The sequence below is a fragment of the Pelodiscus sinensis genome, chromosome 1, assembly GCF_052426305.1.
Source record: "Pelodiscus sinensis isolate ZL-2025 chromosome 1, ASM5242630v1, whole genome shotgun sequence".
NCBI lineage: Eukaryota > Metazoa > Chordata > Testudines > Trionychidae > Pelodiscus > Pelodiscus sinensis.
The window spans coordinates 126,548,396-126,572,889 of NC_143052.1; the positions used below are offsets into that span (position 1 = coordinate 126,548,396).

General features: G+C 44.0%; 1 protein-coding gene across 31 annotated transcripts in view; it reads left to right on the forward strand.

The window, feature by feature from the left end:
- Positions 1-24,494, forward strand: part of LOC149525630 (uncharacterized) — a 484,863-nt gene that overhangs the window by 91,874 nt on the left and 368,495 nt on the right. For 2 of the 31 annotated variants that reach the window (XM_089770380.1, XM_089770385.1), the window contains 3 exons: positions 3,691-3,798; positions 19,364-19,398; positions 19,828-20,675. The exons of 27 other annotated variants lie outside the window; for them this stretch is intronic. In XM_089770380.1, coding sequence (XP_089626506.1) covers positions 3,738-3,798; positions 19,364-19,398; positions 19,828-19,959 — 228 coding nt within the window. In that variant the 5' untranslated portion in view covers positions 3,691-3,737 and the 3' untranslated portion in view covers positions 19,960-20,675. 2 more of the 31 variants (XR_016347251.1, XR_016347250.1) reach the window with 2 other exon arrangements.

Sequence of the window (24,494 nt, forward strand, 5' to 3'; positions counted from 1 at the left end):
ATGTAATGTAGACTGTCATGTAATGTCAAGTGTGTCCGGTATTTTTGTTGAAACCATCTGGCAACCCTATGTGCAGCCAAACCAAGTGGCACAGAGAAGCAGCAGCTAGCCCCAGCAAACGCCTGGGACCCCAGGAATTCTGCTCAACCAGACCGGGGAAAGGATGGGGGGGAGAGGTTTGGCCAGAAGTAGGCCAGCCCCAAGGTTGCAGGCCTAACCCCACATAGCCTAAAGGGTGCTGTACACAGCACACATCCATGGCCACCTCTGGGACACTATAGTTTCCCCTGGGGAAAGCACACCAGGCCCCCCCCAGCACATGTGGCCCCCCTCGGGGCTCCTGGGCCACTTTGGGATTCCCCTCCCGCTGCCCCATGGGAATTCCCCCTCATCAGCCACACCTGTCCCCGGGCATTGTGACGTGCTGGGAGGAGGGCACAGGGCTCTGGGACATGATTTGGGGCAGGGCTCACTGATCATGTTGCTCTCCTCTGCTTCTCCTGCTGTGGGACCCCCTGGCAGCGAGGGACCTTCCAGTCCCATCTCGCCAGCACAAAGGATCCAAGGTCCGTCGCAGCACTCCCGGGACCGCCACCACCTGCTCCGCCGCCACATCTGGGTGATTGAGTGCATGGAGCGTGCTCTGACCGAGAAGATCCACGCAGATGCGGAGTGGCAGGAATGGGTGTGGGGCCAGTACTGGAGCGCTGCGACCGTGTCTGCACTCTCCTGGGCACCATTGCTGACTGGATGGGCCCTGTGCAGCAGCCCAGTGCTACCAGGCCCCCCTCTGCCACTCCCAGCTCTCCACCCGCTTCTCTCCCTGCCTTGCCCAGGCCCCCTCCCAAAGTCCCCCACCCTTGGCACCTCCTGGTGCAGCCTGCCCCAACCCGGCACGAGGGGCAGAGGCGCCCCTGCACCCATGGGGGTGGGAGAGGCCTCCATTCAGAACCATGAGGCCCTCCCAGTTCAGGGTCCCCTCCTTCCTCCTCCCCACAGTGCACTCCTTTCCCCATGTAAATAAAAAAGTGCCTTATCTACAGCAAGTGCATTTTATTTATTGGGAGGTGAGGGAAGGGTGGTGAGAAGGGGTGGTGATGGGAGTGGGAAGTGGAGGCATGGGGGCATCCCTGCGGTCAGAGGTGTAGGGCAGCCTATTGTGGGGCCTGGTCCAGCATCACCCGGAGGGCTTCCCGGACCCGAACCCTATGGCGGTTGGTCTGCCGGATGGTGGCCATTTGGGGCTGCTGGTAGGCCTGGCCCTCACCTGCCATCCACCCTGGGAGGAAGGCCTCCTCCATCCCTTCAATAATATTATGGAGCATGCAGCATGCCAAGATGACCTCCGGGATGTGCTGCATCCCCATGTTCAGGCGGGTCAGGAGGCACCTAAACCATGCCTTCAGACACCCAAAGGCGCACTCGATGGGATTGCAAGCCCGGTCCAGGTGGTTGTTGAAGGTGGCCTGGCTGTGGTCCAGGTGGCCGGTGTATGGCCACATCAGCCAGGTCATTAGGGGTTAGGCCGCATCCCCCAAGATGCAGACTGGCATCCTGACATCCCCAATGGTGAATTCCCACTGTGGGAAGTAGGTGCCCACCTCCAGCCTGTGGCACAGGCCTGAGTGCCTGAAGATGCGAGCATTGTGGGCCCGACCGGACCACCCCACATAAATATCCTGGGACCGGCCCTGGTTGTCCACTAGTGCCTGGAGCACCACTGAGCAGTAGCCCTTCTGGTCTATGAACCGGGCTGCTCGGTGCTCTGGCGCCTGGCTGGGGATGTGGGTCCCGTCTACGGCTCCCCCACAGTTCGGGAACCTGAGGCTGGCAAAGCCAGCAATGGTGGTGTCCGCGTCACGAGAGCGGATCACCATCTGGAGCAGCACGTCATTGATGGTGTGGACGACCTGCAGAGGGGCACATGGGAGCACAGGGGATGCATGGAATGAGACACAGTGCGTACAAGGGCCCCTGAGATGTGCTCACCCTCCTTTGATGGGCCCTCCTCCCATGCAGGCCAGGGCCATCTGCCCCCCGGGATTTCCCCACCACCACCACCAGCAGGGCTGTGTGCAGGAGGGACAGCGTGACCCCCTGTGTGTGGGGCTTCCCTCTGCCCCTACAGCCTTCCCCCGCCCGGTCTGGCCCCTTCCCTCCCCCAGGATGAGCCCGTGGTCCACGGAGGGCCTTACCTGCCGGACGACCGTGCCAACGGTGGACCTGCCCACCCCGAACTGGTTCCCCACGGAGCAGTAGCTGTCCGGGGTGGCCAGTTTCCAGAGGGAAATCACGACCCTCTTCTCCACGGGGATGGCGGGGTGCAGCCAGGTGTCCTGCCTCTGGAGTGCAGGAGTGAGTCAGGTGCAGAGCTCATGGAATGTCGCCCTGCGCATTTGAAAGTTCTGCACCCATTGCTGGTCGCCCCATTGTCCCAGCACCAGGCGCTCCCACCAGTCCCTACTGGTGTCGTAGCTCCAGAGGCGCCTGTCAGTGGTGGGGGGCGGGTGCCCAAGCCCAGCTGCAGCTGTGGCGAGGTCCTGCACCTGCTGCCCAGTCTCCAGCTCCGGCTGGAGCAATGTGGCTCCCTGGTGGAGGAGCTCCATAGCCTCTGTAATGGCCATGAGGAGGGGATGTTGCTGGCTGGGGTCCTCCTCCAGCTCCATGGCTGTGATGGTGGCAGCGAGGGTGCCCAGGGGCACTTGCCAGGAACAGAGGTGACAGGTGCTATTGTGGCTTTCACTCCCTCAAAAGGGTGCGTGAGCATGCAGCCACAGGGAAATGGCTGTCTAGGAGTCCCTTTAAGTACGTTTCCCAGTGGGGGTCCGGTGCATGCCCATAGATGCTGCTGGTGACCTCTTGACATGGCTGAGTTTCTTCTGGAGACACGTTCTTGTGCAAGGGCTTCCCGCCAGTGTGGACGCTTTCTTGGGCAAGAGCTCAGCGTTCCTATGTGGTTATGGCCAGTGTGGACATATTCTTGCGCAAGATATTCCTGTGCAAGAAGCCGCCAGCGTAGGCATAGCCCATGTGTTTCAGTCTCATGGATAAAGGGCAGAGTCTTTGGTTGGAAGGCAGAATACAGGTATCCAACACACAAATAATGGCGTGTTTTCTCCTTGATTGGTTGAAATTCTGACATCCTTCTTTTCTGGAAAAGGAGATGTCTCATCCCACAAGCCACTTCTTTGCCCTGTCGAGTGGCAATCTTTTTGAAGCTTTAAAAACAAAATAGCTAACAAAAGAGAGTCTTTGAAACAGCAAGCAGACCCTCCCATTTGACAACTCTCCCGGAGGAACAGGCAAAGTGCGAGCTGTTCCCTCTTGCTGTTCTGGTGGGAGGGTGTTGTAGACTCTGCTTCATCCCACTTCAGGTTGGGAATTGGGGATGATTTGTTGCACACACCATTGCCTCTTGACCCTAGGCTGGAGCTTGCCCGTTGTCTTTGGTATTCTGAACAGGATTGGGTGAACACATTTTGCCTAATTTCAAATCCACTTCAACTTCATGGTTTTAAAATTAGAAACAGAGCCCAAGTCTTTTGAGGGGTGTGTTCTGTTAATAATTGGCCTGTTGCCAATGTGTTTCTGTCTGTTCATATAACTTGTGCTCCTGGAAACCCAGGGCATATCATTTCCCTGTACTAGGTAACTTCAGTTTCTTTGTTTTCTCTCACTTTTTTCCCCCAGCCATTTCAGTGAGTTTGTGGCTACTTGATATCATTAACTGCCGTAGGATGTTGAAAGTCTACACATTTCTCTGTGATGAACTTGAAGAAAACTATGGTGAAATAGAGTGTAAGCCTTTGATATTGTCTTCTGTTTCCCCCCCCCTTCCTTATTTTATGCTCAGTATATAGCTTATACCATTTGGCCTTGTGCTGCATGTATAGTATCTGAGTTTTGAACAAAGAATGAAATCTACTCCATCCACATAAAGCCAGGGTATTGATTTGAGCTTTCTGTGCCCTCAGTGTGGAGTGGTTGTTGAGGTTAACTAAACTACTCCCCAAGCCAACTCTTGTTTTGTGATAGCTGCAAAGCTCCTCCTGCCCCACATACTTGCTGTTCCATGTTATGATTATAGCCTCTACATGTCAGTGGCACAAAGAACTGGGAAACTGGATATGTGTAAATGTAAATCATTTTGGGTTCATCTCTGATTCATGCATATTGTGCCCTTACATGCTGGCCTGTGTAGTGCTATGTAGTTCAGAGAGAACAGCGAAACCACCTTCCAGCCTGTGTGCTGAAATTCAGCAATGTAGAGGACTTTGCATTAGCCCTCCATGCTATGGGAAAATTTCACCCAAATAGTATAAGGTATATGCTGTTGTGGTTATGGTTTAATTCAGCTCTAGCTTACTGGCTCAGTACACTATCAGTACTGATGTTTTTGTCATACTGCCATTCATTTAAAACAAATATGCCAAATCATGTTACAAAATAATTCTTGTAAATAGAGCAAAGCTTATTGAGCAGTGTAAAAATTATGGACATTTTTGGTATTTTCTCATTACCCTTTTCATTGTAACTTGGCAAATCACTGCAAAAACCATAGTTTTATTGTGCAATATTTTCTAATGTATGTTGTGTCCATTAGAATCTGTTAATAAATAAATCAGTCTACAAATGTTGCCTCTTTGGATATATCTATGCTTGGTGCTGTGGATGTGATTTTTTTCCAGCTCGAGGATACATACCTGCAATAGTTGTCATTGAACTAGGATGTCAAAAATAGAATGTAGCTTCAGCAGTCATGGGTGGGCTACCTGTTTTCAGTATGTTCCCATCCAAAACCCTAGGCAAGTAGCCAGAGCCCACGTTCTATTTTTCTTAATGTGATAACTCAGTGACAGCTAGTATGTCTCCTTAAGCTGAGACACAGCTCAAAATATCAACATCTCCTTTGTGTTTGTAGATTAAACAAATGCAATTTTCTCATATTTATTTGTTCAGAAATATTCACTGAACAATTTCTGCAAATAATTCTTGCCACTTGTTTGCTGTGAATAATCAATAGTGAAATACAAACTCTTTTGATTGACACCCAAATCACATGGCATGTTTCTGTTCTTCCAGGCGGAGCCAGCAGCAGCCAGGGCTGGGTTCAGTATGAGGGAGTTCCTCTCCATTCACCCAACACAGAACTGGCTTGAGACTCCCTACTCAGTAACCCAGGAAATTCACACACCAGCCGTGGACACCTCTGAGAGGCAATGCTTCCCCACTTGCAAGCACAGAGCCTGAGTAGAAAAGGAACTTTTAATAAAAGGGAAGGAAGTAACTTGGCATTAATTTGGAAAAATACCACAAACAAGATTCATAAACAAGCACTATGAGTAAAAGTCCCTGTTCAAGTAGTTTGGGCAGTGTTCTTTTCCTCTCACATTGCTTGTCTTCAGAACCTAATAACCCCTTCACATGCCCAAACTTTCTCTGCACCCCACTCAGAGTTGCTGCCCTGGGTCAGGACAGACTGAGAATTCAGAAGTGCATCTGCAGAGTTCACCTCCCATTGGGGTTGGAGGAGGTAAAGGGGCATCTTACTTTCCTGGTCACTCATCAACCACCTGCTCACTGCTTTTCACCACTGCCCTGCTGGCTGCTTATCACACTTTTCTGCCACTGCCCTGCTGGCACTTGTCATGCTTCTCCACTTCCATTAGGCTGGCCACTTGTCGTGCCACCACTGCCCTGCTGGTCTCTCATTGTATCTCTCTGCCACTGTGTTGCTGGCTGTTAGTGACCATCCACTGCCATCCACCTCTTGACTGTGACTTCTGCCCATCAGTCTCAAATGATTTCAGCTCCCAGTGATTTCACTCTTAGCAAACACGATAGGAGAAATACAACTCCCAACACAATTAACATAAAAAAGAGGCTTTTAATTATGCCTATTAAAGATTTGTTTTTTGAACAGTGAAGTGGGGGGCAGGAGGGAGGAGGAGAGGCAGGTTAGATCAGCCCAGGCAAGGGAGGGTATGCACCTCCTGCCTCAATTTACAGGATGCTTACTTTCATGTTACGATTCAATCCTCCTGACAGGCGTTTTCTCCGCTTCACCTTAAGTACCCAGCACTACCAATATACCATCCAACCTTCTGGATTCTCCACAGCACCAAGAGTTTTCTCCAAGATGCTCATGGTAGTTACTGCCCACCTGAGGAAACAAGACATGGTGATATACCCTTACCCTTATGATTGCCTCATCAAGGCAAAAACTGAAGTGGATTCTCATTGAAGCACTTACCTGGTCATGGCATGCTTCCACTCCCTGGGCTTGTTAATAAACAAAACAAAATCATTGCTCACACCAACACAATCCATACAACTCATTGGAGCACAGCTTGATTCAACAGCCTCCATAGCTTCCCTGCCATGAGACAGATTCTTAATAATCCGTGACTTGGATCTCAAATTGCATTTAATGCCATGAGTCATGGTGCATGACTGTCTTCAGCTACTCGGCCATATGGTATCATGCAACCCAGTAGTGCCAAACACATGTCTCTTTATGCGATGCCTACAAGGCTGACTCAGGACAGCCTACATGCCAAATTATCACCCTCTCACCCAAATCCTGTCCATTCCTCCAACAGCACGTTCTAATTTAGTGATTCCCAACTTTTTTTTTTAATGCTGCAGACCAGCAAACCCATTCACAAACTTTTGGTGGTTGGACTGGTAACATTTTATTTGCATATATATTCATTATGCAAATTTGACCCCCATCCCTACAGCCCTTTGACTCCCACTCCTACAGCCCATGCCAACACCCTTTTGCCCCATGACCCCACCACACCCTCACCCAACACCCCTTTGCCCTCACCCCACCCTCCCCAGAGCAAGGCTGCCCCCTCTAGGGAGCATGGCCATTACTGCTGCAAGGGCAGGAGGAACGGCCTTCTCCTTTGTGGTCCCTCCCTCCCCAAGCGCATCTTGCACTCCCATGGGTAGAAGGGGATCATGGAGCCCCGTCTGGCCGCCATTACCAAGGGGGGAAGGAGGTGCCTTCTGCTTTTCCTCCTCCTGCTGCTGTTTCAGTTGCAGCAAAAGCGGCTGCACGGGCAGGGGGAGTGGCAGTTGGCAGCATGCACACTCCTCCTCCTTCACACCCCTTCATTCCCCCATTGTGTCTCCTCAGGCAGCTTGAGCTCTGACAGCCACCGTGGCCCGGCAGCCAGCGATTCGTGGTCCATCACTGGTCTGCAGCCTGGCAGTTGGGAGCTGCTGTTCTACTTAGTAAAAAGATTTATTTCTATGGGATTGATGGTGTTCTGGACTATTAGTCCATAAACTGATGAACTGAGGAGCCATACTGCCCTTTCTACCCAGGAGCAGTGGAGTCTGGAAGTAATATGCTATATCCTCAGCGTTTGGAATTTAGCATTGGCAAGTCGAGACTTGTCATCAATCTCTGTTTTCTTTTAGAATGCCAAAACAACACACACGCCTTTTAACTCTTCCAAGGACTCCCAGATCATGTTGGAGGATGAGAGGCTTTCTAACCTATTTTCATTTTGGTCATTCTGCAAGACTTACATGACTCCACCTTTATGTTTTCAATGTTGACTTGTGTTAAATCAGCATTCCAATCTAGAAGCTTCATCCTCATATTTTGTAAAGCTGTAGTATATTCTAACTACATTGTTGTTGTTCAGGGACAGTTAGACTACAGTACAAATGCCGTACATTAATTTTGGACAGTTCCACTCCCTTGTTAGAAATCACAGGCTAGATGATTTCTTGTGAAGTAACTGGTGCAACCATGTCTTGCAAACAGCCAGCCTGTCCATTGGATGGCTTGGTGCAGTCGTCCTGGACCCCACACTTCGGGAGGGTGCGCAGGACACAAGGTGGCATAGGGGATTAGCAAGGAGCCTGGTGTTGGCTGGCAGCAGGGGCTGGGTCTGCCCCCACATTCACCAGTGGTGATGGAAATTGCAGGAAGGGGAATGACCCAACTCCAGCCTGCTCCACTGTACCATCTCCCTCTGGGTTGATCTACTTCACCCTAGCAGTGGGAAGCAGTCACTTTGCTCAGGGAAGCGAAGCGGGTTGGGACCAAGTTGCTCTGCTTCTGGCCACTGTGGTGAGCAAGGGGGGTGCAGCCCCACTTTTGCTGCTGGTGCCAGTCCCCCCAGTAACCCCTGGCTTGCTTAGGGGAGAGAGCTTGAAGGAAGGGATGCAAGTGGGGTGAAAAAGGGTGGGGCAGAGGAAGAAAGAGGTGGGGCAGAGCAGGGGCAGGGCTTGGGGGAAGGGGTGGAGTGGGGGTCGGGCAGGGGTGGAGCAGGGGTGGAAAGTGGTAGGGCAGGGCCAGGATGTGGGGTATGGAATGGGGAATTATCTCAGGCCCCACACTTCCCTATGGGTGATGCTGCTTACAAACTTCTGTTTGGTTTTCAGCAGTCTTAATCCATCATAATTTGTGTAGTGGAGATAGCAGGTCATTCCAAATGGCATCTTCATCAGTCAAAGCCCCGGGTGAATCTTGGTGAGCAATAAGATTCCTTGATGAGATGTCAGCTGCCACTGGAGCTTGTGTGGTATTTACGTAGCACCACCTTTTCCTGATCTCTACTATTTATTAACAGCACAGATGCCTGGGAGTTTGTTGCAAGCTAGAAATTATGAAAATCGTACAATATCTTGGGAATGTTATGGTGGCCAAGCATCCTTTTTTCTCTGCAACAAAACACTACAGACTTCCAATCATCATCTCCATTTAGAGGGAATAGCATCAAGACCATAGGTGAATGGCATCCTCTCAGAACTCTGAAAAATTGGGAAGTTCATAAAATGACTGTATTGGTGTCAACTGGTGTATTAATGTTCTCCTGAGCTTAATCTACATTGTCTGTCTTAATAAGTTTGTAAAAAGTGTGGACTTTATAGGGCAAGTATGTTAAGAATTTACTTCAATATTTTATAAGCTTGAGAAATGCATCAGTTTACACTTTTACATGATGGCATTTCAACTGTACCTTTGGTTCTTCTGAATCCACCCTCTTCATTGGTCATATGCCCTTTGTTGTCACAAAGCAAATGCTCAAAAAAAGTTGCCATAATATTTGTTTCTCTATTTTAGTCCAGCAGCCTTCTGCACGTTTGTAAGCTTACATTATGTGCTTCCTTTGACTAAAATGTCATACAAATAAATGTCCTGGAGTCCTGACAGAATCTGCAGAGCCTCATGCAGTTTTCTGTGGAAGATTTCTAGGGCACTTGTAAAGACCAATGGGAGGCGATGAAAGAAATATCATCTGAATGTCATTATGGAAGTTGTTGGCTTGGCATTGGCAAGGGGGAGTGAAACTTGCTAGCTGCATCTAGCGAGAGGAATATTGTTGCATCCATTAAATTGTAGTATTATGGCCTCTATCATAGACTGATAGATTTTAAGGCCAGAAAGGAGAACCATGATCTTCCAATCTGCCCACCTGCATAATTCCAGTCCCCAGATTTTAACCCACCATTGGGTCCGTAACTTCCAATTGAACTACCACATATCTTCTAAAATCTTGATTTAAAGACGGAGCTAACTGTTAGGGGAGCAGATGGGATCGCTGGGCTTCTGGGCAATGTGTGTGGGGGGGAGCTCTGTGTTCCAGGAAGGGGCAGGGCCTCTGGCAGAAGGGGTGGGTGGACAGTGTGAACCCCCACCCCTGCTGGCCCTTAGAGCCAGCTGGTGCGCATGGCCATGCGGTGCCCTGACGGTGATTCATAGCCGCTGCTGCTGCAGTAGCAGTGGTAGTGGTCAGGAGCTCTAGGCCCTTTAGAATCTCCAGGCTCTCCGCAATTGCCCTCTTTGCACCCCCCACTCCCCATCTGTGGGCCTGTGTCTAGCACAGCACCCACAATGGACTTCAGAGGTGGCTCTCAAATCCCTTTACAGTTTCTTGGTTCTCGGACTGGTAGGGGTCAGTTTAGCACCTGTATAAGAGCAGCCAAAAGGATCTGTGCACCATTGTGATCTGTGCACCAATGTGACTTCAGTCACATTCTTTCCCTGACATATCCCTACAGAGTATTTGAGCAGTAAGGGAGGGTAGAAAAGGAGTCACACCACAAGCTGTATTTCAGCTGGGGATTTCTCTGTGCTAGGAATATTCAGCTATCCAGCTGCCTGGCCCCTTGTACTGCCAGAGGTACAGAAAGGCCATAGAATGGGCCAGGATTTAGTCCCATGTCTTTCACAGTGAAAGAATAGACTTTTCTTCCCTTATTGGTTCATTGAGCCTCTCTGAACTTCTATGAAGCTCATAGGGTTTCCACGTGTCCAGTTTTGAACCGGACAGTCCAGTATTTGAGCTTTCTGTTCGGGAAACAAATTGAGAAAATATAAATGAGAAAATAGAAATGTCCGGTATTTTCTAAATAAGATGTAATGTAGATTGTGGTGTAATGTCAAGTGTTTCTGGTATTTTTGTTGAAACCATCTGGCAACCCTAGAAGCTCAGCCACAGGAGGGAGATAGCAGTATATCATGGGAAATATAGTCAAGCCAGAAAGTAGGCCTCAGAGAAGAGTGGAGGCGCAAGGATTGGAACTGCAACTCCCATGAGACACTGTAGCTTGGATTATTTCTCTGATTTCTTTGCTTTCACAGTCATGCTCCCAACCTGCCCTCTTACCACCCCCTTTTTTTTAAACTACTTACATTTCCAGCATGTTTTTACTGGCTGGAAATGTAAGAGATTGATTCTCTTTTATATTCACTTACCATACTTGCTGTGTTTCTGCTCAGGGAATTTAGTGATATTTTATGCAATGTCATGTTGCTTTTCTCTTTCCATTTTGACATGTCTTTTTGTTGGCAGTATGCTTCCACTACTCCTTCAGTCTGATGTATTTTTACTAGATTCCTGTGTTGGGTCAGATATCTCTCCTCTTTCAGAGTTATTTCAGACTATGATTCTTTTGTGAGTCCCATTTAAAATTCCCAGTACTGGACAGACGTATGGGTTTTTCTTCATTCTAATACCTAAGTTAACAATGATCAACCTTATAAATGCTTCTACCCTTTCTCTGGGCCCTTTTTGGTTAAAAACCACACCCGTTCTTGTATTCTTCCTCTTTGGAATTACACACTTGTTAATCTTTTTAATACCATAGTTATTCTTTATTTCCTTCCTTGGGAAAAGTAAGGTATAATAAATAATTTCAGCTTTATTCTGCACTGCATACATTAATGCGCTAACCTGTATTTCTCTTTTTTTGTGTAAAGATTAGCTGCAGTTTGAATTCTGGAAAGTTCTCTGTCCATTTATAGACTCATCAGACTTATCAACATTTTTTGGCATTTTATTTTCTTCTTAAAATAAAATCCCAGGTTCAAAGTAACTCAGCTTGCAATACCACATCATGTGTACTAGCAAGGAAGCACAAAAAAGCTTCTTCAGAGAACATATGTGTGTTACAGAGACTGTGCTGACACGGTTACACCAGCTGAGCCACTTTAATGAAGACGCAGTGTATGTCAACAGGAGGAGTTCTGTTGGTGTAGCTGTACCATCTCCACAAATGATGTTAGCTGTGACAACAAACGTGTGTTGGCATAGTTGCATGCATCTGCTGCACTCAGGGTTTTGTTGGCATAACTGAATTGGTCACAAGATATGATTCCCCCTCCCCACGCCACCCCACACACATGCAGTTCTAGGTGACATGTCTATTGGCAAAACTTGTATAGATGAGGCCTAAGATTAAGGAGTGATAGAACCACCTAACCTCAAGATGATTCTTACCAACAACCACAGGACATACCACACTAATACCAACCCTGGTACCTTCCCTTGCAACAAACTCTGTTGCCAGCTTTGTCCACATATTCACTCTGCTGATACCATTATTGGGCCTAACCAAGTGAGTTATAAGATCAAGAACATATATTCCTGCTCATCCAGAAATATAATTTATGCTATCATGTGCCGAAAGTGTCCGTCTGCTATGTACATTGGGCAAATGTCTCAGACACTTCACCAAAGGACCAATGCCCACAAAACAGATATTAGACAGGATCACAAAGAAAAAACAGTTTCTTGCCATTTCAGCCAGAAAGGACATTGTCTCAACGACTTGATTACCCGCATCCTGCTTCAAAGGCCTTTTAAGAATACACTTGAAAGAGAATCCTCTGAACTGTCATTCATGCTCAAATTCGACACTTTACACTTAGGTTTGAACAAAGACTCTAATTATCTTACCCTTTATAAAGATAGCTTCCCCAATTATCACCTCTAATATCATTAGCTCACAGACATTTACCTCCCCCCTTTCTGTTCTGAAATTTGATTTGTCCTTTTCATATGTGTTCATTTTTTAAAATTGTATCCTTTGGTATATATGGTTGTGACAATTTTCTTTCATTATTTGATCTGAGGAAGTGGGCGTGGCCCAAGAAAGCTCATCACCTAATAAACCATCTTGTTAGTCTTTATAGTGCTATGTAGTCTTGTTTTTTGTTTAAGATTAAGGAGGACTTTATGAAGTAAAACATTTTCTACTATACTGTAAAGCTTCAAGAAATTCCCTCCTCCTCTTCCTGCCTGTCTTCCTAATACATATATAAGGGAACATTGCATATACCCTCACAGAAAGGCTTATATTTCTGTATCGTTCATTGGCTTTCGTTTCCGTAGTATTGTTCATAGTTGACTTTCCAAAATGTATTATTTCAAGGAAAATATTTTCTGCAATGAATGAGTTCTAAGTTTTTTGTCACTGGGACATTTCTAGCTCAGAGGCTAATAGAAGGTTATTGCCAACAAGGAAAATGATTTAAGGCTAGGCATTGTGAAAAAGTACATGAAGTTACTCTTCAATTAAATTTCACATTATCTTGTGTGAGAGTTTCCACATGTTAATACATAAAAGAATTCTTCCCAAGAAGCAGAAACGGTATGAAATTCAAACCAGCCTAATGATAAAAAATGTGTGTTTTTTTAAATCCGTCAGTTCAAGTGCAGCAATAGAACTCTTAACTTGCCTCCAGTGGAGCTAATATGTTCATAAGTTGTTTTAAAATATGGAGAGTTCATTCTAGGACAAAGAGAAGGTTTTCTATTTTTTAACGTCTTCCTGTGTAAATCGCTGGGGCTGGGAGGAGGGGAATTAGGTTCTGGATTGGATGCTGATTCCTTTGCATTTTTGGCATTATGCCTCCTTACTGTTTTATTGTCTATTTTGGCTGAACTTGAAGTTCCAACCAAGATACTTGCCAAAAAAAAGTTAGGTCCTTTAAGGATACTGAAAAATGAAGCCAGCTTTTGAATCCGCCACGTCCTGTAAGCAAATAAAAATGAATCTGTATGAAACTCAGACGTTCCTTCCTGTTCTCTTTTGAATTCCAAGTAGGACTAGAGCAATTTTTCATCACATCAAAAAAAAAAAAAAAAAAAAAAAAGGAGGGGAGGAATGAAGTGCTTCAAAGCAACAAAAAAGAAATCATCTAAAGGTTTAGTGTATACGGTTTTGGTTTTTTTAAATTTACATCTTGGTTAATGTAAGCTTCAATTTGAAAACTCTCCTGCAGGAAGAAATTCTGCATTCATATTTTCTGCATTATAATAAGATAAACCATTTAAAAACAGCATATGATTTTTTAAATAAATTTTTCACTTACCAGGTGGTTTTGCAGCTAGGCTATCATGGTATAGTTTTTATTTAAGTAGCAAATATTTCAGGATAAAAAAAATTGCATATTTAGAGGAAAATAATGTTATATTGCCTGCGAGTACCAAAAAATTTGATGGGATAAATTTCATTATCAAGATCAGCTTGAGTTTATAAAGGCAATTCCTTTCCAACAGAGTTTGGGTCGCAGTGTAGTGACCTGCATATCTTGACAATCTCCTCTGTGGAGAAAGTAAATTTTGAATATTTAGAGATGTTAATTTCTTAGTATAGAAAGAAAATTGAACTAAATTAACACATTTAATATAGTAGATAAATGGCAAATGCATAGCAGGTTATGGTGGGTTTTTCCCCCTTTCATTTTTTTGCCATTGTAAAATCAAAGTAATTGTACCCTAAGCAGAGTAAAGATGTACTGTGGAGAACTGTTCTTTGTGCATAATTCTAGAGGACACTGGTTTTGATAGTGAATGAATGTGTAATCATTAACACACGATGAGGACGCTGTAGAGGCCTGAGTCTGTAGCCTGAATATTTCCAGCACTTGAGAGATGGTTTTGTATAACATACTGCCTGGAATATGCTGTTGCATTTATTTATTTATTTTTAAAGTCTAATCTAAAGCAGACTTTACTTAAAAAAGAAAGGAGAGAGAGAGAGAGAGAGAGAACTATTCTCACAGAGAAAAAACAGCTTTATTTTTTTTAAGGATCTTAAAGGAAATGTCAATCTCTTGCTGAAGTAGATCAGGAGAGGCTGGTTATTGTTGGTTAGGAAAATAAAGGCAAGAACATGAGAACATTTCATTGGAGTTTATTAGTTTAATAATTTTTTTGTGTACATTTTAATTTCACTGCTATAGAAAAGGAAAATTATATAGGAACTGGTTGTAATTTTTGAGTATGAAAACATTGTTGAAATTTTAATTTTTTTTCTTGTAATGAGGGCTAGGTCTTCCACATGTCTGGTAAACCTGAAGCTTCATCCTCTCATGCCTTTGCCTGAAATTTAAGAATCTCATGTTTTTGCTCATTACCACCTTTGTTTGAGACCATTGTTGAGGGCTAGCCTTTCAGGTGCAAGTTGAGAGGAAGTTGCAGAGCAACAACTAAAGGGCCAGCAGACTACTACGTATTTTTTAATTAATCTGATCCCTGGGCTGTAACTGTGACTTGACTTGCATGCCAGTGCAAATGGAGTGTGGAGGGGGGAGGAGGGGGCGGAATAAGGTGCCCTTTACTTTGTTTCTGGGGGTAGGTGGGGACTGGACAGAGCCTTGGTTCTGCCCCCCCTTAATGAGGCATAGTTGAACCAGTATATTGGGGAACTTATGCTGCCATGGGCCACTGTTTACTCCTTCACGGGAGCCAGTGGTATAGGAAAACAAAAGTTCTTACCAGTAGAGGAGGGGGAGGGCACACCAGGTAAGATGGGGGCATGTGACCTCTTCACATGATCTCCCCACCCCCACATGACTCTGCTCTCCCTCCAACCTGAGGAAGCTCGACTCTTCTCCTCTCTTCCCCTCCCCATCTGACATTATCAGCTGTATGACAGCCAGAGAGCTGCTGGCAGTTCTGCTTTTTTCCCTGCTGACCTCCCAACAGGGAATGGAGCAGAACTTCCAGCCCTGCCCCTCCACAGAGCTGCTGTGTCTGTGTAAAGAGCTGGGGGGTGCAAGGCTGGCCCGTCTGCTCCTTTCCTGGATGGGAGAGACAGTGGGGAAAGGAGCAGAATGCTGGCAGTTCCTCTGGCGGCCTAGCACTCCCAGCCATGCTGCCAGCCCTGTACTCAGAAATGCAGAAGGCGGTGAAGGGGCTGGAATTGGTCAGCAGCAAGGAGTCTTTCTAGTACACTTGTTAAATCTGCCCAATCCCTCCCTCCCCCCTCAAAACAAAGTAAAGGGCACCTTATATTGGTACAGAGAACTGGAGTGTACCTGCCCACTGGCACCAATGCTGGGAGCATCAGGGAACCTGGGGAGGAGATTGTAGCTCCAAGTTTCACTGTCCCCTTCCTAAGCTGTTCCTTAGGCAGCTCAAGAACAGTCTGGGTGAAATCATTCCCCGCCCCCCATCCATTATGGCAAAATGAAAAATTAGCAATGTAGCCCTGTGCGATGTTTTGTCTGATAGGAATACAGGCCGTCCTTGCTATAAGTCCAAGATATGTTCTAAAAACCTTGGACTTACAGAGAAACAACTTAAAGCAGGAAATTTTTTTCCTGCAGCTGACTTCTATTTGTGCAAATTGGTTTTTTTTTTGTTGTTGCATAACTTAAGAGTGAGGAATGGGAGGACTTATAATCATCAGTTCCTACAAGCATCAATGACTTTTAGTGAGGAACGGATGTATACAGGGGCGACTTACAGCGGGGACGCCCTGTAACTTGATGATAGCTGTCTAATTAAATTAGATATTTCTGTAATGCTTCCTAATTTGGCAAAATATACAGAATAAGAAAAATCACCTTGGAAAGATTTTCTGACTTGATGGTGATTGTTTTATGCTGACACTGTGCTTCAAAAGAGAGAGTTCCTTCCCAAGGAATTTAGTCTCTGAGCCTTGCCCTGTAAACAATGACTTCTCGGCATAAGACTTATGTGAGTAGAATTTTTGAAGTCAAAGTTTTATAGCCAGAAATGTATCCAGGATCAGGTCCTACATCGGATGCTGATAAGACCCCAAAACACTAGATCAAACAGATGGTGCTAGTAATTTAAAATATTTTCTTTAAGGGGTGTTGGCAGAATTTTTCTGAGATGGGCAAATATTTATGGCTTTATAGAAAAAGTGATTTTTTTTACAAGGGTATTGAATGTAGCCTGTAGCAGCCTGGCAGTCCATGGGGCCCGCACACACACCTGCGCCTAGTAGCGCTGTCTGCGGAAGCAGGGGGTGCCTCGCGTGGGCAGGCATGCCTGTGTGCTGTCTGTGGCACTTCTCGGTATGTATGGAGTCGTGCCTGCACCCTTGTGCCCAGCCTGTTTCCAGCCATGGCTGGTAGTGATCCCCTCCCCCGCACAGGGCCAGACATATGTGTGGGGCCTCCTCTGAGCCTGTGAGCAGGATCCTGGGGATGCTCAGGGGCTGCCTCCTGAGGCCAGGTGGCACAGACTGGTGCTGCATGCGCTTCCATGTGCACCAACTGCAGCACGATGTGCAGGCCGAGAAGGCCAAGTGACAATCGCACCCTATCCCTTCTGTGCCCACCTCCCCCGCTCCGTGTGTGTGGAAAACTGCGAGCATTCACCTGATGATTGCTCCTTGTCGTCAGAGGAGGTGGACACCAAACAATGGGACAGAGAAGAAGTTCCAGATGCAGGAATGGTGTAATAACTATTAACTTATGACTGTTTTAATTTTTTTCTCTTTGATTTGGCTAATTTGTTAATTTTCTGCAACACTCTCTCAATCTGTTACTTAGTAATTCTAGCTGAATACCAGAATTGTAAGAATGTAACTTTGATGCAATATGCTGTGCATTCAAAGCAATCTCTTTTAGAACATTATCCCCTTGCTGATAGTTGTATAAAAAGTTCTGCTTTTGAAATTTAAAGTGCAAAGCTCCAATATTTAATTTTAAGAGATTTTTTTAATTTCAGCATTGGAAGAAAAAAATATATTCTAGATCAGTGGTGTACAATCTTTTTTTCAACTGCAACCCCCGTGGCTGGGCCTGGCTGTTGGCGGTCACGCAGCGCGGTGCTTAGATCTGGGCGACTGGGGATGGGGCCCGGCACAGTGATCCCCAAGGAAGACTTCCACGAACCACTTGGGGGTTACGACCCACAGGTTGTGCACCACTGGTCTAGATTACAAGCACTTATCTGTTTTTCTTGGATCTGGAGAGAGGAAAAAGCTGGGAAGGTGGGGAAAAGGAGAAGGGAAGGAGCAAATGACAAGGAGTATGGACAGCCCTAAATCCCTGCAACAGATCCTGTGGAAAAATATATTTTCCAAATGTCCATTGAGTAGCTGCGTGCGTTAGCCCTACTGAGATGAATGTTTGAAGGCAAACTGAGAGAAGGAAAAGTTGGTCTGGATGTTGGGCATTCAGAAAAGACTAACAATATAAGGCCTAGACAGTGTCCTTGACCTTTCAGTAAGATCATATTTAATTGCTGTTGAAAACTTGGATTTGTTTGTTAGAAGTACAAAAACTCGGCTTTAATTTAAAGAGATTTAATTACTAAATGAAAGCCAATCCATCAGCAGCCTAATATGCTGGTCATTCCTATACTGCTTAAAACCTATTTCTAAAAAATTAATCTGCACTTTAAAAAACCATCAAAATCTTTAACATGATAAATGTGTACAATATAATCCATGAAATACATCAGTCAGGAACACAAAGCTGTGCTTAAGTCTAGCAAAATGAGTTCACCAGGATTTCATATAACTATAAATTTGTCTGAAAATACAGCTGTTAATGTTTTCTGCTTTTGTGCATAGAAGGAAAATAGCTTTAACAGACTGTAGGCCTCTGGAGGACTCCTGTGTTGAATTCACGAATAGTACATCTACACTGCACAGCTATTTTGGGATACCGGAGGTATCCCAAAGTCTAAGCAAGGCACCTATTATTTTGAAATATTTTTCAAAATAATGGGTGCGCTATTTTGCCATCCCGGTAAGCCTTATTGCATGAGGGTTAAGGGATGGCTCAAAATAGTGTGATATTTCTAAATTTGGCGCTGTGTAGACATACCAAATTTCAAAATAGAATATGCAGTTTGTGTAGCTCAAATTGCATATCTTATTTCAAGTTTAGGGTGCTGTGTAGAGTTTCTAGAGTTGCTTATCGGGTCTTTTTTTTGGGGGGGAGGAGGGTTCATGTATGACTAATGATGCCTAATGTACTTCATTATCTTAGAGTAGTTGATACTGTCTCTGTCCTAAACCAGCCTACTATTGATGTTGAAGAACAAAACAGAATTGGTAATTTTCTGGCAGCACTCTATCTTTGGTATTTTTCTATCTACTTCATTCTTCTTAAAACAGTGTTATAAATTTGACTGGATTTTCTTTTTTGATAGATTATAACTTTCTTAATAAGACAGGGAAGTTGCACTGTCATTACAGTTTATAAATAATAATAGGAGTTTATACTGAAAGGGTAAGATCAATATAGACTAAACTGAGAGAAGAAGAGAGCAATTTGACATAGCAAAGCATTTGCCTAAGGAAAACATAAAACTGCACTAATTGCTCTGGAGAAATTTTAATTTAAGTACATTGCTCTTAAGTATACAGAATGGATAACTGTCAGTTATACAGCACATTTATATACTTTGAAGACCTGACCCTGTAAACTGCTGAGTATCCTCAGATCTCATTGAACCCTTGGTGCTTAGCACCTTACAGAATTGGGCTCAGTGTTACATTTACTTTGTAAATTTACCCCAATTTTATTTTATTTTATTCAACTGTAACTAATACATCATGAATAAGATCACAGATCTTTAAGTGGCTCTGCATATCCCCAACTTACTTGTACTGCATTGTCTTGTGGTAGAACTTTTTTCTAGCTGTGTTATCTAGAGGCATCTTCTGCCCCCCACTCCTGCCCTCAGCATCATCAGTTTTCTGAGGTTGAGGCTGTATGGGGGTAGAATCCCTCCCAATTGTGTGCCTGGACAGATGTGAACCCAGTGCCTATCTCTTTTTATATAGTCGGTGTGTTAGTTTTGTTAGTACAGTCAGTGTTTTTTCCCACTTCCAGGTTATGAGAGAATTGAAGAAGCTGGGATTCAAAAGGTATGCTTCCTGCCAGGCTGTCTTCCTAGAATTGGATGACCACATGCAGTGCCTCAAGTACCTGGGAGAAAGACACTCACCTTCTGGATGTTCAGTTTGTTGTTGGACCATCACTTCCAGAGCCCAGAAGGACAAGGAGACTGGTTTGCAGCTCTTCCTTCCTAGGGAACCTAGACCCTCTGGATCTGATCAGTCCTCAGCTTCATGGTCTAAGAGGTCATCCTATTTCCTGGGGCTTTTACTGGTGTCAAGAAGCTGCAAACCCCGTCAGTGCTGGATCTGATTCCTGCACCTTCCTCAGTCATGCTCACAAGGCAATGCCTGTCTGAACTGAGGGCCATGTTGTTGCATCTGACTGCCTCAGTTCCAGGACAGAGGCTGAGAGATCTTTTAGCCACTCTCACCAATGCTGTACTTTATACCCTGCAGATACTTAACCCTGATGGAATTCCTGAGGCTGCAGGACCAGGATTGGTTCAGACTTCCACTTCCAGACAGCTGACTGGGGCCATTAGCACCTTTGGTTCCATCTGCCCCAGGGTTGAAGACCAAGAAGCATAGGGACAAAAGGGCTGCCGTTAGCAGTGCCTGTTCCCATACCTCAGAGTTTTTGGATTTGTCTCATTCTGACAATACTGCTGCAGTGCTGAAGCAAAGACCTGTTCCATCCCTGGCTTCAGTAGGGTAGGAGATACATTTGTGGTAACAAGAGATTCCACATTCTCCACTCCTTCAGATCAGTTGTTGATCTCTGGATCATATCGGTCTGGTAATATCCTTGGTTCACTTTTACTTAAAATATCCCTGACAAAATGGGGAGCTCAGATGTGGAATCCCCATACCACCCACAGTAGCCAGGGGCTGAAGTCATGGATTCTGGGACCTCTATGGAAAAAAATTGTTGTCCTTCAATTCTATTGCACTTCCCTCTTCATGAATTTCTCACAGGAAACTATTCTTCTTGAAAGTACTTTCCTGCTGCACTGGGGAAAAAGTTTGCCCCCTTTCTACTTATTCCAAAAAGTAGTGAGAAAGATACATCAGGTCAGGGCAAGGACGATTCTCATTATTCCACATGAGTAGTGGTTTACACATCATCTGCAACTATATAGCGGAGTCTTTATGCATGTTCCTTTGTTTCCAGACTTCTTGTTTCAGCAGGAGGGCAAGATTTTTCACCTGAACCTACAATCTCTTCACCTGCCAGCATGATGACTTGAATTTGCCTCTCATTAGTCATGTTCTATGTCTGTGTAGTATATAATAATAATAATAATCTAAAAGCAGTCTATCAGAAACTGTTAGTATTTAAAGTGAATCAGATTTCAGGCTTGGATAAATGGGAAACCTGACTTCCCTGTAGCTGCATCCATTTCCTGGTATTCGTGAATAAATAATATACTTACAGTCTTGGGATTATTTAAATCAAAATTAAAAGTTCATTTGGTGATCCTATCCATGTACATACTTCAGTTGTTGACAGATTGCTCTTGGTTAATTATTTGGAGAAAAGAGCCATGAAACATTTATCGAATATATATTTCCCAGGTCCTGTGCCTTTGTGGGATCTGACTTTGATGTTGACCATATTGATGAAACCATTCTTTGAACCCTTGGCCAAGTGTTCTCTATCATTTATCTCTCAAAATGGTTTTCATTGTTGCCATCATGTCAGCCAGGAGAATGAGCGAATTGAATGCCTTTATGACTCTTGAGTTCCAGTAATGTAAGTGCTTAGAATAAACCTTAGAGAAATAGGGTATCTGCCAGGGAAGTTCAATAAAATAAGAGTATAAATATATTACATTTACTAACTCAATTGTTATGACTTCTTTCTACCATTTCTTTCTCCTTTCATTTTCTCTTTCTGTTCTCACTCCTGTTCATTATTACCTCTTTCTCTACTCTATTAATTGATTTCCTCCTTTTATCTTCTTTCTTTTGTAAACTGTATCTTTACAACACTATCACAAATCCTGCTTAATCCTTTTTAGATTGGTTGTTACAAACAGAAATGTATAACCATATAGATGAAATATACTTAATAAAATATTATATATTCTCCTGTCCAGAAGTCTCAATCAGTAAGGAGTTCAAAAGTTTATGATCTTTACAATAGATATTCCTAATTAATACTTGGTAAACACTACACGCAGTTATCAGTAAACATAATTTTAAATGAAAACTATGAATTTGCTTTGGTATTCATGACCTTTCTATTAATGTTCTGCAGACATTTCTGGAAATGATTTATGTTGCAGGAATGTTCATGGAATGAAACAATAGTTTTTTTTAAATACTTTTTAGAATATATATTTTTGTGCAAAGGTTCATGCTTTAATGGTCTAACTCTATCATGCAATCTTTGATTTTTCTCCTGCTAGTAATGAAAGTGTGGCATACAACTGGGGAGTAAAATTACACTATTTTAGGTGACCAGTCATTGTGAATACTAAATAGAATAGACTGTAGCCAAAAACTACAGTACTCAAACAAACCATGATACATGAAGTTATGGGCAGGAAAAGCACAACATTTGACTAACAGAGGTGAACATTTGAGTAAGTACAAACAGACTCCAGCACAAGGAATTCTTGCAAGCCTATGCCTTTGGCATGGGAGAAATAAAGAAGTCCCATTCTTTGTCTTCATAGCAATGACTGGATTATGCCCTAATGGACCACACATATCATTTTGAATCCAGATTACCTCTGCCTCATAACCAAGCACTTTCTTCTGCAAAGAACTCTTAGCATCTGTATTTATCAAAAGAAATATATTCATAACCAACATGGACTATCATAACACCCAAAACCAAACAGCAGATATAGGCATGATCCAGTACTATTGTTCAATGAATTCATCCCATTTGCACATCATGAAGGTCTAGAAGTATTGAAGAAATGCTGAGCTATCTTCTTTGACTCTGAGCCCTGGCTTTCTTGGCTAGGAAGAGAGCCTAGACCACACTGGGTCCCAGCTTACTGAGACTGTCAGCATGTCCTTTGGGGAGGGTGCCATCCATCACCCCCCCAAATTAATTAGTTGTTTGAAGACTACCATCAGCTCAATGGATCTTTCTGTCGCTGTTCAGTATTTAACCTACTCTTTAGGCACTAATTGAGTAGCATAGCATAGGTCACTTCCACTTCCTTGCAAATGTCCTGGATCCTGCCCAATCAGACTTCAATAGCTACTCCTTATAAGGAGAAAATTAATAATTATGGTGTGCATATGTTTCACTTCTTTGACAAGCCACTACTCGCCAGCTGCTGAGTACACATTTTACACACACAACAAACACAAATTATGTAATTTATTCTACTTGGGAAAAATAAAATATATTTTATTTAAGTTATGGACTGTGGTCATGATTAAATTCTTATGTATTGCGCAACATACTAGACTTCAGTTCTATGGCTACATTGTGGGATTTGGCTACAATTTGCAAATTGTTGAACAGCTTTTTAATTTAAAAATGGACATTTTAATTAAATTAATCTGAAGTTATATAATGTAATCAATAAAGTTGTTTCTATTGATGTAAAATTATATCTATTTTCCTTTTCAGTTTTTGAGTTGAAATAATGAGATATGCAACAAAGATAGTGACACCTGTCAGAGTTATTGTTATAGCCAGTTTAGGAAGACAATATTGCATCCATTTTTCAGTTGACATTTTCAAGGTTTTCTTTGTAACCAGGAGATCTGCTGATTTGTCATCACAAACTTTTTGCTTTAGTTTGTGCATCTGTAAAAGGGGGATAACAAAGCTTCCTTTTGTACTTAATTACCATTTATGATGATGACTAGACAATCAGAATTAGTTTGTAAAATTAATCAATATTAAAATTTTAATCAATATTAAAAGTAACCAAACTAAGTATATAACTGCTAGCTTCTCCAGATTCCGACTCATTTGGACAAGAGGGGAAATTGAAAACATGGGCAGCTATGAATGGACTCTAGCAGGATCAGCTGGACTCCACTTTCAGAAGCAATGAGATTTGATTGTAACCTCTCTAGCTATCCCCCCAAATTCTAGGGTCTGTCCTTGGCACAGTGGTGTGTTCACAAGTGACTAGTGCTTTTTGTGTGGGGAGAAAGGTAGCGTGCAGGTTCAACCAAAAATGCTAATACTGGCTGTAAGTCATTACACAGCCGTTAGACAACCATGTAAATCTTACCCATTACCTTAATATTTGTTATATAAAGGCATAACATTAACATTTATGGATTTTGAAATGGAGGTACATTATGGATTTATGAAACCAATAATCTGTTTCATTTTGCAGTTAAAAGCAAAGTTGTGTTCTGCAGCTCCACAGGTTTTGACACAAACTGCCTTTGGGTCCTTGGTCTTTTTATATGTTAGACTAAGGGTTTCATGCTGTTTTCCAGAAAAGCAGAAAAATCAAAGCAGATTCCAACTGCTACTAAATTCTACATTTCTCACACATTTTGCTCATTTTGTTTAGTTATGTAATAAGGTGGACTCACCGCCAATGGCGCCTCCAGCTGGTCACTCAGGGAATTAGCTTTTTTGGTACTGGAGCACCCTCTTTTGGCTGTTGTCTTACCCACTGTTACTTACTCTCCTTTTTTTAGGCATAAGGATCTTGCGCAAAAGGGTTTTTTTTTGCACAAAATGGATCCGTCTACGCTGCTAGTTTTTGCGCAAAAACCTCTTGCACAAAAAGCGTTGGAAGAGATTATGCAAATGAAGCATGAGAAAATGCTAATGAGTGCTTCATTTGCATTGCCTCTTCCACAAAAAAGAGACAATGTAGTCATAGCTTAGATCAGGGTCCACGTCTCTCCTAGACCATGGCGCCTCCTACCTGGGTACTGCCCTACCATGGTGCCCCCATAATCTGGAATCCTCCCCATCTGGAGACCCCCAATCACCATATGCCCACCTTGCCTCAGTGACCCACTGCCAGTCTTCATCTAGCCCCTGCTACAGGGGCAAACTGCAGTCTGAAATGGCCACTCATTATTGGCAAAGGGGTGTGGACCTGCTGCATTTGCCTACCCTGGCTGCCTCCCTGCAGCCTTAGTACCCTAAGGTCTTGCTTCTGCCCCTGCAGCCTGAG